Source organism: Polypterus senegalus, chromosome 9 (assembly GCF_016835505.1).
Source record: "Polypterus senegalus isolate Bchr_013 chromosome 9, ASM1683550v1, whole genome shotgun sequence".
NCBI lineage: Eukaryota > Metazoa > Chordata > Cladistia > Polypteriformes > Polypteridae > Polypterus > Polypterus senegalus.
Genome location: NC_053162.1, coordinates 127,444,153 through 127,464,069, shown reverse-complemented (window position 1 = coordinate 127,464,069; position 19,917 = coordinate 127,444,153). Strand labels below are relative to the sequence as shown.

The window sequence follows — 19,917 nt, the reverse complement described above, 5'->3', positions numbered from 1 at the left end:
ACATTGAAAATTTGTAATTATTTTGAATCATTAATGTTATCTTGCTAACATTCTAATTTCCCTGTTATTTTTGTAGATACTGAAAACAGCTGCTGCCTTAAGACATGGACTGCCATAGTGTTGGTTCTTTTTGGAGGTCTCTTAGCTGCCTATAGAGCTGTTGAATATAGGTGGATATTACGTAAGTAGTCTTTTCCTCTGTTGTAATTTAGGAAGTATTTAATTGCTTTTCAAAAGCATTTAAGTGTCCTTTTCACCCAAACATTTCATTTAAAATTAAATCATGAAATTCATTTATGTTTTCAATATTATATTCAACCCATTTCCCATTCCACAGAGTGAAGAATCATTCAATCAGATTTATGGTCAGTTTCCTAATTTAATATTTTTTTCTGCAAACACAGTCATGCTCATAAGTTTACATACCTTGGCAGTATTTATGATATATTGGTCATTGTTTGGAAAACATAAATATTCATGAAGAAAGCTTTCCTTTTAATTAGGGAGTGTTCTCAGCAGAAGCAATTTATCTTATATATAAACAGTGTGACTGTTCAACCTGAAAGTGAAAGGTGGAGTCGGGGTTAGGGCTTCACCTCCAAGGATACACAAGCGAGGCCAGCACATCGGCAAAATGAAACCTCCAAAGAAAGAGTCACTCACTTAGCGACAGAATACAAGAAGCGAAGTGAACACAAAACCTCCTAGGAGAGAGATGCCCAGAGTAGTTCCTTTCAATTACCTGACATTGCTACATTTCAGTTTTTTTTCTGACACTTTCAATAGTCTCTAGTACCCCAGGCTTTTTACAGTACGGGCTTACACAGCTAGCTATCACATACTTGTGTGTGCCCTTTTCAAATTATAATGACAACTGAAATCACTCATATGGGCTTGATCATACGTTTACATAACCTTGAATGTTGGGTATGGTTCACACAGGTTCAAATTAAGTGTAATTAAGAGAGAATGTTCACAACTGTAACTTTTTTGATTGTAATCAATGTCTCTGTATAAATAGTCAATTTAAATCAATGCAGAGATGCACTGACTTTGCTGGATACGCAGCCATGGGGAAAGCAAAAAACTGTCAAAGGACCTGCAAGAAAAGGTTGTTGATTGTATAAATCAGGAAAAGGATATAAAAAGATATCTGAAGATCTGAAAATGCCTGGCAGTAGTGTTCAAACTCTAAAAAAGTGGAAAGTTAGGGGTTATGTTGTTACCAGGCCACAGTCAGATAGACCAACTGAGATTTCAACCACAACTGCCAGGATCATTTGTCGAGCTGCCAAGAAAAACCCACAAGCCACTTCAGCTGAGTTACGGGCTTCTCTGCAAACAAGTGGTGTTGCTGTTTCAAGATGCACAATAAGGAGGTACTTGAACAAACATGGGCTGCACAGTCAAGTTGCAAGAAAAAAAAACCCTTTGCTCTGCAATTTCCACAAAACAGCCCACTTACAATATGCAAACAGCACCTCGACAAGCCTCAAAACTTCTGAAACAAAGACCTTTGGAGTGACGAGACCAAAATTGAACTTTATGGTGACAACTATAAATGCCAACTTATGACCACAACTGTATATAAAACTAAGTTTTAATGGTGCCAGTTCTCCAATTGGATGTATTTTTAAAAATTCCTATGCTGTTATAGACAACTCTTTGTCAATAATGTTTCTGAAACAAAGTGTAATGTTTTGCATTTAAAAACGATACAAATTTTGACACTTGAAAGTAATGCAAATACAACTCTATTTAGTATCATTTAAAAAAAAATCTGTCATAATTTGTAGCAAAAAACCCTGTGCCACATGAACCAAAAAATGTAAGCATTATTTTTAATGCACGCTTTTACTTTAGCAGTTATTTTTCTAAATATCTAGTCCATGGACTTTCTGTATAACTTGATTCTATTACATATTTTCTATATGAGTACAGGCATAATGACATCCAGTCAATGTGACCAATTATTTCACTCAGTTACAAAGGAAAATGCTGACTTGTTTCATCACCAAAAGTAGAGGAATACAGCAAACACACTTGCTTGATTAATTTCTCTGTGTTCCACAAATACAATAACAAATTTCATTTCCACAGCTCTTTTTACACACAGCTTTTTAAATAAACCTTTAGTGTTTGACATGATCCTTAAGACAAGTAAGGTGTCATGTTGTCCCGCATGTGTTTTGAACCATAAAGAAGACCCAGGCCTGAGTCTGAGGACCCACCACTCCATCTTATGTCAGTTTTTGGGCAGCAATGCCTTCCGATTATGTAGCAGCAACAACTTGGTATTGTGACCTACAATGTTGTATGGCATAAATGAGTATGCACCACCTAGCTTCAAGACAGGCATTAATTGTTATAAAACCCCATTTGTCAACTTTACAGGAAAGGCTATATTTCTGTTTTGGTTTGGACTTAGACATTTTGGTAGAATATCCTACTATAGAATTGGGAGGATGAAGCGAGTGGAAAAATACCACACACTTTATCACTTTGAAATTCACTACTCTTTAACAAATCATGTGAGAAAAACAGAAGGAAAGTGTTGGTGCAAGAGTCAGGAATCAGGACAATGGAAATGAGAGCTATCAGCTGACAATATAACCAGTGGTGTGGTGTTTTAATGAAAGATTTCATATAGATAGATAGATAGATAGATAGATAGATAGATAGATAGATAGATAGATAGATAGATAGATAGATAGATAGAAAATATTTTCTAGCCCTCAGGGACACTTAAAACATCATTGCACCATTATAAGTCACTCAAATCTATTTCTGTTCCTCCTTCCCTTTGATTTAATGCATTTCATGGAGTTCAGTGAAGTCTATGAACAATTCTGTGATTTCATCGAACTCACAGTGAAGTAAACTCCACAGAGGTTGCTCGAAACTAATAAAGGTGAATGTGTGTTTATATGTGCGTTTGTCTAATACAGGGGTGCCCACACTTTTTCGGCTTGCGAGCTACTTTTAAAATGACCAGGTCAAAATGATCAACCTACATTAAAAATTATATATATATATATATATATAGTGACAGATAGGGGTGCTGTCGATCCCCTTGAACCCTCAGACCAGACACCAGATAAAAGTTCAATAAATTACATTATTCGGACAATAAAGTGCACAAAGCACCCTCCACTCCACAATACTCATAAACAATACACTAATTCAATTAATAATACAAATCCTCTACTCCCAGACACGTTATCACCCTTCCTCCCAACCTCCTTAATGCTCTGGGGTTTCCCACAATCCTTTATAGTCCTTGACCCAGAAGTGCTTCTGATCCCTCAGTCCATGTGATTACCCAGCACTTCCGGGTCAGGTGAAAACTCCTCTTTTTCTTCAACCTGGAAGTACGGCATTTCACCTGTTCACGTGACTGGGACATAGTTCCGGGCTGTAGGGAAAGTATTCCTTGAGCCTCCCTGCGGCGTCCTCTGGCGGCCCCCATGGTATCCAGCAGGACTGTGAATAAAAACTCCAGTGTCCAGGAGTCCCTGCTGGCATTCGGGGCACATACATGCTGCAGGGAGGGCTCCATCTGGCAGTCTGGGGGTATTGGCTGGGATGAATGGCCGGCTATATACCACAGTACTCCCCCCCAAGGAAGAACCATGGTTCGAAGCAGCCAGCCCCACGAGGGACGTCTTCCTCCAGGAGGATCTATTGGCCGGGATGAATGGCCGGCCATATACCACAGTATATATATATATATATATATATATATATATATATATATATATATATATATATATATATATATACTGAGTATCAGAGGTGGGTAGTAACAAGTTACATTTACTCTGTTACATTTACTTGAGTAACTTTTTTAAAAAATTGTACTTCTAAGAGTAGTTTTACTGCACCATACTTTTTACTTTTACTTGAGTACATTTATGAAGAAGAAACGCAACTCTTACTCCGCTACATTGGGCAACACTCGAATCATTACTTTTTTTCCATTAGATAAAGTCTGACAGACAATTTTGCTCTTTGTAGCGTATGCTGTCAAGTTGCACACATGCCTTCAATTGCGTCTCCAGCTCTGACGCGAGGTTTTGGATGTTCCCCAAATCAAGGCACTGCAGTTTTGAGGACAGATGTTGCATTTTTCATTTGAAAGCATTAACTGAGCTAATCATATTGACCATGGTTTTCTCTTTTCCTTGCAGCTGTAAATTAAGCTCAATCAACATGTTGGTCAGATCGGAAAAAAAATGCCAAGTCTAGTGGCCATTGATCGTTATTAAGTTGCTTGTATTCTGCATGTTTAATGACAAGGAGAAACTCCTTTTTCTCTGGCCAGGGGTCTTGAAATCTCAGCAGGAATTTCTCCCTAGCCATCTGCCTCAACGAAGGCATCTTTTATCATCTCTCCATCTTGGAAGGACTTCTTATGCTTAATGATCAAGTGACTCACCCGGAACGATGCTTCGGTGTGTCTGCCTTTGCTTTTGAATTCAGCCGAGTGAAAAATGACGGCTGTCCAATTAACTGCGATTTTAGTTCCCTCTACTTTCTCTTTCTCAGATTGCTTTTCGGAAGGAAGTCAGTTTCGTAGTTTTTATGAACAGTTCGAAAGTGCCTTTCCACATGTTCCTTCGTTGGACTAGCAATGATAGATTGACAGATCAGACAAACGCACTTCAATTGTAACATTGTGAGAGAATAAAATCCTCTTCCAATTCCAAATCCAGCCCATAACCAACATTTTTTTTTAAATCCCTTCTTTAGTCGATATACATTGAAAGGCTAACTAGATCACTTAGATAGCCGGAGTTTTGCAATAGCTTGTGCGTTTAATCATGCATGCGGGATGACCAGTGTATTAGAAGACTCGCCGCCCTGTATGTCAATCAAGTGGCAAATGCCATAGGGAGAATTTATGATGGACTAACATTGTAACGCGATCTACATGCACTGCCTTTTGGATCTACCAGTCGATCGCAATTGACATATTGGGCACCCCAGGTCTAATATGAAAATCTACTCCACTGAAAATATAGTTGTTGTTCCCCCTGGACAGTGTCAGGTAACCCAGTGTTTGTTTCTCTGAAATGGAAATCCACACTGCTAGACCTATCTGCACTAAATTTTATACAGATTCTCTGTTTGTTCAAGGGAACACCATAGGCTATGTTTGTTCTGAAATTTAGCTAGTACTCCAATCCAGAGAAGCATGGGACACCCCTATTTTTTGTATATAATGCCTACATGATGTCATATATTGTATTGCTTGTTGTATTTGCTGTTTTTTGAGGCTATGGTTGTAACTATGAGATACATTCCTAGCGATAATGTCACCTTCCAATAAAACTCAAATTTCAGTTACAGATAGTGCTTTGCTCAGAACTCATGTTGTTTACTGTCTGTTATAGCTATGTTAAGTATTTTATGTACTTGTATCTGAGTTTGCTTTTTGTATTTCCTTCATATGTACAAAGGGATAGAAACACACCAAATAACATTATATTGCAGTTAGCTATCACAGATATTGACTAAATTCTATTAACTACTATTTTTCATTAAACAATTGTTATTATGTTGTGACCTTTTCATTTGTCTGCACAGTCTATCACAAATAAAGTAGATCATACAGTATAAGATTACAAATGAATTGTCGTTAATTATTGTTTACTGCTGGGATAATTAAGTTACAATTTCTTCTTGGTACTCAAATGTGGCACCTGCAAAGTTGTTGTGCTTGCCTATGGTAAAGTCATCCCTGATGGATGATCGCTGGAATCATGGGAAAGAGAGGTCCTTTCATCGGTTTCAGCTGTGGAATGGCCAAATGGGGGAGGCATTTTGATGGATTAGGTCTCCACTCTAAACAAATCATCATCCACTGTTAAATTCTGCTACGTACTTCTAAAATTTTTATTTTTATACTGTATTGAGGATTTGTTCTGTTCTGTGTATTTTATTGTATTGTATTGTATTGTATTGACCCCCTTCTTTTTGACACCCACTGCACACCCAACCTACCTGGAAAGGGGTCTCTCTTTGAACTGCCTTTCCAGAGATTTCTTGCATTTTTTCCCTACTGGGGTTTTTTTGGGACTTTTTCCTTGTCTTCTTAGAGAGTCAAGGCTGGGGGGCTGTCAAGAGGCAGGGCCTGTTAAAGCCCATTGCAGCACTCCTTGTGTGATTTTGGGCTATACAAAAATAAATTGTATTGTATTGTATTGTAATTTCATTAACACAAATAAAGTAGTACATATGTTAAAGAAAATAAATTTCAGCATTAGCAGCCTTTGCCAACAGTTTCTGGAAAGCATTAAGCACATGCGTATCTTTTACCTCTTAGAGAGTCACTACTGGTGAGCACGTCATGATTCCATCCTCTGATTATCTTTATAAGTTATGTACATGTAAACAGATTGGGATGCAAACTGAACAAAGTTTTGTTTGCACAAATGTTACTATGTTTTATTAGAAATTATTTTAAAAGTAGCATAATATTTCCCTTTAATCATTCCTTATACTGGTGTAGGTCATAAAAGTAACTATTTCTTTTGTTTTGTTTATAGAAGTGGGTCCAAACATCAGCCAGAACATAACCGAGGCTCTGGGTATGTTGATCTGTTAAAGAGATTCTTCAAAACAAACCATGAAAACTCCATCCAGCCGCCCATTTTCCCGCATTACAGACATCCAGACTACCACAGTTAGTCTTGGCTGTAAGGCAGGAGCAAACCATGGACAGAATGATTGGTTCATTCCCACACTTCTAAACCAACTAATACTAGGCTAAGATGGAGTGGGTTTGACTTTGAAAGTTTCCAAAGGAATGAAGCAGGTACCACAGAAAAACAACAGATTTGTTATAAAAGGAAAAGACATACAGTGATATGAAGATTAACGATAGAATGTATAGCCATAAGGTATATTCATGTGTGCAAAAAACTTAAATATAATTTAACTTTAAAAAGAACATATCATGAAGTGATGAATCAAAAATGAAAGCATACTACTAAATGAAAAACAGAGTGAAGGAAATCACCCTCCAGCATGGACAGCATATACTGTAGCTATATATTCATCCACTATACAAAGTTAGACCTCTTACAATTTGTACAACAATTAGTAAGAAAATCTGTATGAACAGAATGGATGGTGTTACATTTGGCTAATTTTACCAATTTTATAGAAAAGGTATTTAAATCTGGTGAACGGTTATCTGAAAGTTAAGAAAGACTGTTCCTTAATCTTATCATTGGAAAAACTAAAAATATTTTTCCACAGAACAAAAAACATATTAGAGTGATGGAAACAGGACAAGCTTTAAATCAAATATACACAATAACTATATATATACAGTATATATATATATATATATATATATATATATATATATATATATATATATATAGTATATTCAAGGATAAGCTGCAGTTAAATATCCCCAAAGCAAAAGGGGCTAGTACCTTTGAAGAGAAGCATATAGAAGTACAATGTAAAATGAGAAGTATCTGAAAAATGAATTACAGAATGTCAAAGCATACTGCATGCTGGCATGCCTAACCCTTTATTTAGGTGATATTTGAGAACAGGTTAACCCTTCTCTTTTTGCATGAAACAGTAATTGTATAAAAAAGTATAGGCTTTTTAACCTTAGATGCACATGTTCAGGATTTGGGAAGAAACTGAAGTACCTGTAGATGTTGGCACATAGACATGGACAAAAATGTACACTCTGACCATACAGGGATCTGGCCAAGACTTAAGCCTTAGTTTCTTTAGATCTGATGCAGCTGCACAAAACCTCAGTGTCACTGTGCTCTAAATGGAAAAAAACAAATTCCTGAATATTAATGAATTAATTATTCTCTAACTCCTTAAATCTGTTAAATACAGGAATCCTGTTTGCATTCATTCATTTGTAAGAGTTCATTCATTCATTTGTCCTGGGTATGACGTTAAACTGCATCTGGCCCTGCAAGCGGTCCTGCAACATGCAGGGAAATCATGGGGGTTGGTGGCAGGATTGGCACTCCAGTCACCATAAAAAAACTTCACAAAGCTCCGAGATCACAGAAAGGACTCCTTTTTGCTCTCCGTGGGAGTAGCTCTGCTGCAGCTACCCATAGGAAGGCTGCTTGCATCATGAAGGGGATGGAGGAAAGCCCTCGTGAGCCCCATCCCTGGAAGAGTCGAAACCGTTGGAGAGCCAATAGGGTCAGATCTGTTGGAGATTGGAACTAGTGAGGTGCTGAGGCATCGCCCGCTGCATGGCAGCAATCGGGTCCCAATTTGTGGCGGCCCATATGGGTGGACGCATGGAACTTCTTGTCTCTCCGGCAAGATGATTATCATCCTCTGCTGTCGGAGGAGCTGCGCAAACTCTGCATTCAGTGGTGGCACTCTCGGAGGTGCGCAGACTGGGGACTGGCAAGATCTCTGTAGGTGGATACACCTTTTATTGGTCTGGTCAGTCTGATGCCTGTCATACTCGGGCAGTAGCTGTTCTTCTTCTGATGGTGTCCGATGTCACTCCTTTCCCTGGGTGCCTTGTCTGTTGTCTCAGTGTATGCTCCGACCGCGGTAGGTGGTGTCTCGGCAAGGGACACATTTTATTCGCAGCTTCGCTCTATGGTTGATGGGTGCCCTCGAGGTGACACTCCTCTGGTCATTGGTGACTTCAGTGCAACCACTGGCACTGACAGGACTGGCTATGAGGATTGTCTCGGTTCCCATGGGTCTGGTGACCGTGGTGAAAGTGGCTCCATGTTCCTTGACTTTGCAAAAGGTCAGGGGCTGCGAGTCACTGGATCCTGGTTCCAGCTCCCTGAACCGAATCGTTGGACTTGGTACTCCAATACTGGGGTGCAGAGAAGGAGATCGATCAATGGCAACTCTGGTCTGTACCGGGATCTGAAAAGGACGGCTCCAAGGGCTCTGAGGGCAGATAAAAAGGTGTTTGTTAGAGGAATCTGTGAGCAAGTGACACACCATCTGTGGTCTAGCGACCCACGTCCTGCTTACAGAAGAATCGAAGCAATACGCACATCTGAATCTATTCCTCAGAGAGTCACAGTCAGGGCAGCTGATGGAACGGTCCTTACAGATGATACTGCAGTTGTGACCCGCTGGGCTGGCTACTTTGAGTAGTTGTTCAAAGCCACGGTTCTTGAGGCTGATCCTCCAATTAGCTGTGAACCACCCAATCTCACTGAGATCGCACAGGTGGTTAACCAGCTGAGGTGGGGGAAGGCTGCAGGGATCTGTGGTATCCGGGGTGAACTTCTCCAGGCTGGTGGTAAGGCTGTCCTCCTGGCATTGAAAGCAAACTTTGCTTCCATTTGGAGACTGGCATTATACCAACTGACTGAAAAATGGTACTTATCATCCCTGTCTGGAAAGGGAAGGATGATCACCTGGATTGCAGCAACTACAGGGGGATATCACTCCTCTTGGTGCCGGGTAAGGTCCTTGTTAGGGTCGTCCTCAATAGGATCCGTGATCACTTGCTCACCTACCTGCAGAACAGTATGGTTTTACGCCTAAGACGTCTATCATCGACCACATCCTGGCACTGAGGTTACTCATGGAGTGCAAAAGCGAATATTGGCAGAGTTTCAATATTTTTGCAAAGCGTTTGACTCAGTTGATTGAGCTGCCCTGTGGGACATCCTGAGGGCTCGCTGGATCCCCTCGAGGTTGCTGGATATCATTGCTGGCCTATACACTGGTACTGTGAGTGGTGTGCAGAGTGGAGACATGACCTCTGTATTTTTCCCAGTTGATTCTGGGGTTCATCAGGGGTATGTTCTTGATCCTACTCTGTTCAATGCTTGTATGGACAGGGTGTTGGGCAAGGTTGTGGGGTCCAGCGGCTGTGGGGCATCTGTTGGTGAAGAAAGATTCAAGGATATTGACTTTGCTGACGATGCTGTTATCTTCGCTGAGTCAATGGAGGCTCTGATCGGGGCGCTCAAGAGACTGAGTGAGGAGTCTGAATGTCTAGGCTTGCAAGTGTCTTGGGTAAAAACCAACATTCAGGCCTTTAATGACCTCTTGGGCGCAGCCATCAGCAGTGTGTTGACCTTGTTGAGAGGTTTACTTACCTGGTAGTGACATTCATGTCTCTGGTGACTCTTCCTATGAAGTCAGTAGACAGATTGGGAGAGCACGGGGGGTCATGAGGTTGCTGGAAAGGGGTGTCTTTAGAGTCCTGGTGCTTCCTGTCTTGCTTTATGGTTACAAGACATGAACACTATCCAGTGACCTGAGACAAAGACTGGACTCCTTTATTACTGTGTCTCTCCGGAAAATCCTTGGGTACCGTTGGTTTGACTTTGTGTCGAATGAGCAGTTGCTCATGGAGTCCCGAATGAGGCACATTATCTGCATTGTGAGGGAGCGTCAGTTACGGCACTACGGCCATGTGTCGTGTTTCCCAGAGGGTGATCCGGCTCGTAAGATCCTCATTGTCAGGGACCCGAGTGGCTGGACCAGCTCAAGGGGTCACCCACGTAACACCTGGCTGCGGCAGATAGAGGGTCATTTCTGGAGGGTGGGATTGGACCGTGTGTCTGCCTGGGGGGCTGCAAATCGGGATCCAGAGTTGTAAAGACCATTCCATCAGTCGTCCTCACTTTCTGCACACTTTATTGTGTTGTAAATTTAATCATAAAAGGATAAGTTTGTAATTTTTGCCCTTCAGTCTACATTCAATAACCCATAATGACAAACTGAAAACATCTTTTCAAAAATGTCTGCAAATTTATTAAAAACCAAAAACTGAACCTACTGTACTTTCAAATAATTGAATCAGGAAGAACCATCAACCTTGTAAGGCCCCTTTTTAAAGATACCTCATAATGGAGGTTAGGGCGGATGCAACTTAGCAACAAGGGGCACTGAAAAGAATTCAAGTCAAGGTGTGATAAGCTTATTTATCTACTATAAATACTGTATTTACAGAATATCAAGGAAAAAGAATTGAAGAAATACCATGGAGAAAATTTAATGATCATTTGTATTATTTTGAAAAGAATAATAAAATGAAATGGGAGGCTGCAGCTGAGTTTTGTCATAAACACAACGCAACATCAACAGTATTCAGAGAACAAACTGAATGGGTAAGATACCATTAAGGAAATGCAATGTTTAATAATAATCTCAGATTTCTGCAAAGATGTGCTGTTAAATTTAAGAAATGCATTTCTTTGTCAGGAAGGAATCAAGGAATTCATTTCAAATCACTCAGTTGGCAGCACTTGGATTGGACTTACAAGAAAACATAGAAAAGAGTGGCACTGGGTCCATGAAGCCAAAATAAATATAGTAAGGTGAGCATAATAAGGGTAGTAAAAGAATACTGTATTCTGTAAAAATGTCTGGTTATTTTACAGCCTCTTTAGTATTTCATCTTATATTTTTAAAGTATGCAGTGAGGTGTTCAGTCAGATTTAATTAAGCAAGATTGTTGTTTATTAGAAAGCTGTAAAATTTATTTTATTTAGTAACTGTGTTATTAGTATTGTTCAGACAATACACAATAACAGTGTCATATTCATTTGCTGTATCAGACTTGCTGACTCTCTAGAAGTGCTACTAAACTTTATTACTTTAACCTGAAGGCAGCCCAAATTGATTGCATTGATTGCAAAATCAATGCTTGGAGTTTGTCAGAATTTCACAATCCACAAGAAGAGAGACAAAATTGATCCCAATATATACAGACCAATAAAGACCAATTGTCCTTGTTTCTTTTCCATAAAAAAATGATAAATTAATAAGAAATACAGTAAGAGGCAAAGAGTACAGATAAGAGGAAAACATTCTACATAGGTATTGTCAACAGAGTTTTTCAGGTGCCTGTCCTTGGACTTTTTCTAGTTTATATGATAAGTTTATATTTTTATATGTTATTATTGTGCTGTGTACAGAATACAATGAAATTCTCTCTAGAATATTCTAATTGACATGTTACACACGGCACAATTACTACTGAGCATAGCTACTTTACCTTAAAACTGTCTTTTTTACCTGAAAAAGTTCAAAGCACTTTTGTCATTAAGAGATGCAACAGAATAAGGAAACCATTCAGCTGCCTGCAGACAGAAAAAGAAAGTCTATTTGTCCACTTCAAGTGAAAGTCAATACATTAAGAAAATTATTTTAAAACATTACAATTAAACATCATTTACATACAATTTTTGAATGGACTCGACATCTTGTCTGGTATGACTTAAGTATCCCAATTAATGATATTGTTATTATGTTGTTTGTTTTTAACTTTCCTGTGTTTTCCTTTGCTCCTTTTTGGTATTTTGTACTCATTTCTAATGCTTAATTTTAGTTTTTGTCATATCTTAGCCAGGATTTGTCCTTAGGCTGGGATTCAAGTTCTTGTGTAATGTCTCTTTTCTTCATTTTTGATTCTTTAATTAATGGACATAATGTTCATCATTTATTTTTGGTTTTCCTATGTTTATATGTAGCCTGTGTTATGTACCATGTGTTTTATGGGCGGCTCCCTAAGCGGTTGGGCCACCTGTCTACCACTGCCAGGAACTGCCCTCCATCCTATAATTTGGAAGGCCTTCCATAGTTCCTGGTGGTTCATTTCAAATGCGCTAGGGAATGGATTATTTACTTATGTGCTTATTGTGATTTCACGGATATTTGAAACCTTTGCTGTCTTTTGACCATTCTTCAAAGCCCTCTAATCAGGATTTTGATGGTAATCCCCCTAGTGGGTAATTTTGGAAGTACTTATGGGGCAGTTTTATTTTCATTTTAATTTGTTGGATTTATTTCATGTTTTCCCACAATACCATTTTATTTTTTACATGATTTTGTTCAATTTACCTTCTCTGTTTGTCTGGATCAAATTTTGAAATCAATTTTTTACCCACTTTTACCAAACCGATTTCCTTCAAACTTTGCATGCATGCTGATCTCCGGTGACAATGCAATATTTCATGTTTTGACCTGGGATCTGTATGTTAATCACGTCAAATTTAAATTTCTCGTTTCTTTATATTATATTATTAACAAATACACACATATATATAATGCTTTTAGCCAACAACCATATGTGAATTAGCAGTGTTGGTCAAGTGGTTAGCGTGTTGGACTTTCAAGCAAACGGTTGAAGGTTCAAGACCAATGTAGACAAAATTAATTTTAAAAAATCATTTTTATTAATTGATATTAAAGTTTTGTCAAATTGATTCAGTAGGCAGCTTAAGCAGCATTGGTGCTTAGCGTGTTGAATGCTTACACGATTTTGCAATCAATTTTTTACCCACTTTTACTGATTCGATTTCCTTCAAACTTTGCATGCATGTTGATCTCTGGTGACAATGCAATATTTCATCAGTTTTGACCCGCATCAGTACGTTAATTACTACAAATTTTAATTTCTTGTTTGCTTATATTATACTTTTAGAGAAGGTTCAAGACCAATAACCATTATCCTACACACTTTAATCAACTTATTTATGATGTGTTATTTTCTTTCAATAGTTAAGCTTGTTAGAATTTTCACTTTAATGAATCTATGCATTTTAATACAATTCAATTAACTCCTTTATAGGTGACCCACAATTTTATTTTTAGGCAAGTATAACCAACAAAATCTTAGTACAAGAAAAAAAAATTACTTTTTAGTGCATTTTTGAATAAAATAGTGTCTGTTAAAAATATATGTATATATATATATATATATATATATATTATGGGTGCCATCATTTTGTTGATTTTTGTTTGTAGTTTCTGCCATATTGCTATGATAGAATGTTTGTAAGTGAGCAATGTGTGATATCAATAAAGGTCAGCATTATGGACTTCCTGGTTGTCCAAGATCAAGGATACAGCCAAACATTCTAGTGTGTTATCTTTGTTGGTTTAAAGTTATAGGTATTTATTCCTTGCTTTTGCTTTATGACAATAATTTGGATTAGCATTTTAGTTTTGGTACTTCAAGTCTTTGTTTTCCCAGTGACTAACCTTATATTTTGAGACTATGTTTCATATCCTGATCCTTAATACAGAAGTACTACTGGATTTTTCCATCCCTTGCATATTAATATTAATATTCATTTTGGTTTGCTTAGTAAACACTTGTAGAAGACATTGCAAACTGAAGAGACAGCAGACACTGAGGTGACAACAAAAACAATTCAAGAAACCCTGACACTCTTCAAAACTGGGTGAACATTTAGGAAAAGCTGTTCTACCAAAATGCTGCATGAAGGCAAAAGAAGCATTAATTATAACTACAAGATGGGTGGCACTGTGTTGCAGTAAGCACCCTCTGAAAATATTTAGAGATTAGATTGACAATAGCATTTAAATCAAAGGATATAACATCTGGAGTTCTCGTCTAAAAAGGTGTGTTAGCACTAGAAACTGTACAGAGTAAAACAACTGAGTACAATCCTAGAGCCTGGAGTTGAAGCACATCTCAGGAATTAAGTCTTGAGCAGAGAAGACTACATGGGACCCTAACCCAGGTCTTCGCAATTATCGAGGGTATTGAATGAAATTGGTGTATTACAATTACTTCAATCAAACAGTGAACTGCTTACTCAAGGACATCTTTAACACTCGTAAGAGTCGTGTTTCCTGCTGTCTATTATATAAAGTGTACACTTCAAGCAGGCTCCGAAAATTTGCTCAACTGGTGTCATTGGTGAATGGGAATGTCCATCAGTGCTTGCAGAGGTGAAGATCTGGCCTGTTTTGACTTTCTTATTCAAAGGGTGTTCGATTATCTTTAACTTAACGCGCACGTACCGGTCCCGGGACATAACAGCGTTTTAAAAATGTTACAGTAATGTGTGCATGCCCATCTGCCATGCATCTCGACATACTACCCATCAAATGAAACTTCAAAGTCTCGTCTTACCGATGATATAAACCATTTTGACACACAACAACCACAGCACTGACACTAAAGCCTTTTTTACAGAGAAGTACATACTTTTAAGAGTTGACTTTCCCTACCTTTGAAGACCCCCTGCAAGTCAAACATCAATATTTCCGAGCAGTATTGATCCCATTCTGTCCGTAAGGCTCCAGCGAATATAATCCAGTAAAACGATTAGGTCCAAAACACACGATATATCCTCAAAGGGACAAAAACTCCAGAAAACATTTCATAACTTGAGACTAGCTACGTAATTTTTTCATTTCTATTGATCATATCAGACGTAATTTGTTTCTGTCGGCGATAACCATGCTACGCATGAAACACGGAAGTGTTAGCTTCTGATCGACACCTAAGTTGGCCAATTACGACGGGTCTGGGGTTGACTGGCACCTCGTATAGCCAACGAGTGTCACAGACAGCTGAACGATGACGTAAAACTCCAAACCCTGGTAGAATCTACCAGTTTGATTGGACACTGTGACTGACACTCAAAACTTACAGCCAATGAGCAGCCGAGCATTTTGATATGTAACTTGCCATACTAACTTGTAAACAAAGCGATCGGAGCTGCGTGAAGGTGGCATTTGTGCCAGTCTGCAGAGTTGGTGCGTGGTTGTTTATTGTGATTTCGCCAAGTTTTTTCGCATTTTAAATATGAATAAAAGTAGAAGTTTAAACGTAAATACACTCTCGATTAAATAATAGATGCATGTACGCGGCGTGAAAGTATTCAATGGCCCAGGAGACGTCTAATGGCAGAGAGCGACATGTGCCACGCCCTTGTGCTTTCTGCTTGCTAGTGATTGCTGCCATCAAGTGGCACATGGAAAAACGCTGAGCTGTGTTGTAACAGTTTGTAAAAGAAATGTATATAGTTTGTGTGCATTTTATAAAAAAAGTAAAAATAAAAATATAAATATATTTTTGGCCCATAAGACTTGTATTGACTATTTTTACATAGAAATGTGTATTTTTTATTGTTTTTATTATTTTTATAACTAATAGAGTGACACTGTGTGTAGATATAGATTCCTTTAGGTGTAAGCTTTCAGTAGAGCCCTCATTGATATATGTGGGTTGAAGCATTCAAAAGTTATTACACTTTTTCCATACGTTCCAAAATGTGGATAATGGTCCCTCTAAAAGCCCCTGGGCATGCCCACATAAAACTGGTGTAAAAATGTCATTTTACAGGTATTCTTTTCAAATTTGAAATTTGAGTAGTCAACAAGTTATTCTGTTGGTACATAGTGTGTTTCTGTCCCCACCTACCTACTGCAGCTTTATTTTCCTTTATTTTCATAAAAAAACTTAGGTAAGAACAAAAAAAATCATTTTTTTTGTGAGTTCTAATGTGCATAACTTTTGATCAGTCACACCTACAGTGATTCTGACTACTAAGGGTGAAACTAGAGAATGTTACCTTTACAAAGAGACCAAACATGTGTTTATACTCCAGATAGTTCAATAACAGCAATGATTCTAATTTGGAGAGGTCGAATTACAAGCGATTTAGCAAAAATGACCCCGCTTGATAACTGATTGTTATGTAGGTATTGTTTCTTCAGAGTTACTTTTATACCTTCTTCATGTGTATTTTAAATGGAAAAGTCTTTGACAGTGGAGTTTCAACATAGCATGAAGAACGAGCACAAAAAGGGGTTCTTTTCTGACACTTAGATGAGTAGCTAAGGAAATGCCATACCAGTCTTACAAGTGCAATAGTTGTATGGCAACATTTACTATGATATTCTAAAACACACTTTTCTTTTTGAGCAGATATCCACCAAGGTTTTTGCAAGACAATGATGGAAATAATTGTGCCAACATGATGAACAAACAGTTGTTTGCAGCACCTTGTAAATCACATCATTTTTTCATCTGTGAAAAATATTTGTCTGCTAGTGATTCTGTTGTATAATATGAAAATAATGTGCAAATAACCCCTGTTGATGCTATTTAAGATTTGTATTTAAGTAAATAAAGTCATTATATTCTGCTTAAGTTCTTGGTGTACAGGAACGCAAACATTCTTTATTTCATAATTTCTTTAGCCTGGGTGACAAAGTCAAACATTATACGTTGGTATGATTTCATCTATTCATTTTTTGAGAGGAGAGTTTTTTTCTCTTTTGATACTCACCTGGAGCTTGAAAATATCTTCCACATAAGAAAGATGACTTTTCTCATCAGTCACTCCAGTGTATCCACTTGAGGCTCTGTTATTTAATGGTCCAAGACATTTGTCCTCTATACCTTAAACTGAGGCTGAAAACCCAAACCTGGCTGAGACTTCCAGTAACGTCCCATTGTGTCCTCCAAACCTTCTACTATTACTAGGTGATCCAGGCCATGTAGTATTCTAAAACTAATTTGCCTTATTTGGAGATGCAAATATTTGTCTTTGTAATGTGTGGGGTTTGATAACACCCAAATCTTTTAGTCCTATGAGGAGATGTCCTTCTTTTTAGCTCCCCTACAGAGAAAGCATATCAAATAATACTGAATGTGCAGTTCTACACTGACAATAACAACCAATTCCATTAATCAGCCAGTGTTGGGGAGGCAATGACATGTGGTGTGACAGTCTTGGCTTTAATTCTACTTGTTCAGAGAATCTTGTTTTTGGTGTAACAATTACAGGTACATGCTGTCTCTCCAGGTTTCTGGCAAGAGCTTTACCTGCCTATGGCTCTTAATACTGCTATATACATTCTATCAACTGTTTCTCGTGTAATACAAGTTGTTTTTCTCACTCCCTTATTTCTAACTGTCTATTGATATACAGTACATAATTCTGTAGCAACAGTTCTTGGGCATCATTGCAGTTTCCCTTGCCTGTTTGTGATTCCACCTAGTGCCTTTAACTTGTGTTGAAGATGATTAAAATTAAAGTTGAAAGAATAGCCACTCAACCAATGAGATGGTAACAGCACACATCACTCCACACATAAAATGTACAAATTCCGTATCCCTCATATTAAGGGCAGTAGTTTTCAAACATAATCATTTGGATTTACTTGGGAGACAGTTACAATCTTCTTCACTGAAGGACCAGGAGGCAAAGGAGTTAATCACCTATAAATAAGAATAATTTTGATTATGATTACCTTTGTTATACCTTTCATATGAATCCAATCATCCTTAATATTTGTCAAGAAACCACATTGAAGAAGATATAAATCTGATACATAAAGTACTGTTTTAGTATGCAACTAAACTGTGGATAGAATTGTGCCAATTTGGTTTCTTTTTCATTTGACTATGTCATTTGTCTCATCACAACAAACAAAGCTACTGTTATTTGGCCACATCAGTTACTCAGAAGCTGCCTAAGTCCATTAAATTGTGATAGGAGCATGTTAAAGTGGGCTCTTTTTGCTCTTGTTTTTGTTTTACTTTAGGCTCTGAGTCTAGTCAGTTTACATATTGTAGCGGACGGCTGGAGACCCTACCCAGGTGGGATGCCTGGAAGGACCACAAGATGGACAATACCTCCCCTGGGCCATGAGAGGGCAGCTGCCCTGGTCTGCATGGGGGCCACAGGAACAGACCTGGGAAGCTCATCCCTGTTGGGGCCCGTGGCCACTGCCAGGGGGCACCCGGAGGATTAAGAAGCCCTGGAATACAGCACTTCCTCCACAACTGGAAGTGCTGCCAAAAGTAATTCCAGGTACACCCAGAGTGCTTCCAGGTGCTCATACTTCACTTCCACCACACCAGGTAGTGCAGTCAGAAGACTATCAGGAAGCACCTGGAGCACATCCAGGGCACTATAAAAGGGGCTGCATCACTCCATTAGAGGAGCCGGAGTCGGACAGAGTAAGACGGAACTTGCGTGAGGAGGGTGATGGTGGCAGAAGAAATGGAGAGAAGGAAAAGGACTGTGAGCTGGAGAGTGATTTATGCACTGTATTGGATGGGAAGGTGCTGACGGAAATAAACGTGGGTGTTTTTGGATATTTAGAGTCTGTCTGTCTGTGTCCCTGGGTTCATCTTCCACAATATACTGTAACTGACTTCACATTTATCTGTAGCTATTGCACTTGTTTAAACCAGATTCATGTCCTCCAGCTACTTATCCTACTAATCTGAGTCATCTTTTAAATATATGATTAGCTGCACCCATAAGTCCAGAGACCCAACTCAAGGCAAAATGTGGCCATGAATTTTAGAGTGATGATCCACCTTAAAGTGATATTAGTTTGTGGAGTTGTAAAACATTGCTATAAAGTACAGATGCTATATGGAATGGTCTAGTGTTCTGGTGACGTGTGATCCATTTAAGTTAAGCCAAGCTAACATTTAGAGGTGTCTCAAAATACATTTTAAAATATCTGGAAAAACATTTAAGATATCAATACGAATTACAGATATATGGAAATACATTTATTTTGATGTTTCTTAAATGCCCACAATAACCTTTGCAATAACCTTCATGTCAGTCCTAACATGCTTGCCAACATTATGTTGAGTAGACTGGAGAATTCCTCAATTAACCTTTTAAATATTCTGTTTGCTTCCTCTCTATTTACTTTTCTCATCCTCTTTTTAAGAGATACTGAAGATTTTTCTAAATTTGTTTCCACTTTTGCTTATGGTTGCCAAATTTCTAATTCAATTAAACATAGGTTTACCTCTGCCCTGCTTGCCCCGCATTCAGATGACTCTGTTTACAGTACTCAGCAATGCTGGAGATATAAACAATTTTTCTATAAAAACTTGCTTGTTATAAATATTTCTAAATATTGTATTTGATTATATTTTCTTCTTCTTTCAGCTGCTCTTGTTAGGGGGTTGCCACAGCGTATCATCTTCTTCCATATCTTTCTGTCCTCTGCCTCTTGTTCTGTTACACCCATCACCTGCATGTCCTCTCTCACCACATCCCTAAACCTTCTCTTAGGCCTTCATCTTTTCCTTTTACCTGGCAGCTCTATCCTTAGCATCCTTCTCCCAATATACTCAGCATCTCTCTTCTGCACATGTCCAAACCAACACAATCTTGC

At 38.4% G+C, this 19,917-nt stretch overlaps 1 protein-coding gene across 4 annotated transcripts in view; it reads left to right on the top strand.

Moving 5' to 3' along the window:
* Positions 1-18,383, top strand: part of LOC120534991 (early activation antigen CD69-like) — a 51,944-nt gene extending 33,561 nt beyond the window's left edge. Inside the window, exons 3-7 of one of the 4 annotated variants that reach the window (XM_039762495.1) lie at positions 77-181; positions 6,552-6,593; positions 10,948-11,105; positions 11,200-11,315; positions 18,313-18,383. In XM_039762495.1, the coding sequence (XP_039618429.1) occupies positions 77-181; positions 6,552-6,593; positions 10,948-11,105; positions 11,200-11,315; positions 18,313-18,319 (428 nt within the window). In that variant the 3' untranslated portion in view covers positions 18,320-18,383. Of the gene's footprint in view, positions 1-76; positions 182-6,551; positions 6,594-10,947; positions 11,106-11,199; positions 11,316-16,687; positions 16,850-18,312 lie in introns of those variants that run through there. The other 3 variants (XM_039762494.1, XM_039762493.1, XM_039762496.1) reach the window with 3 other exon arrangements.
* The last annotated feature ends 1,534 nt before the right edge of the window (positions 18,384-19,917 follow it).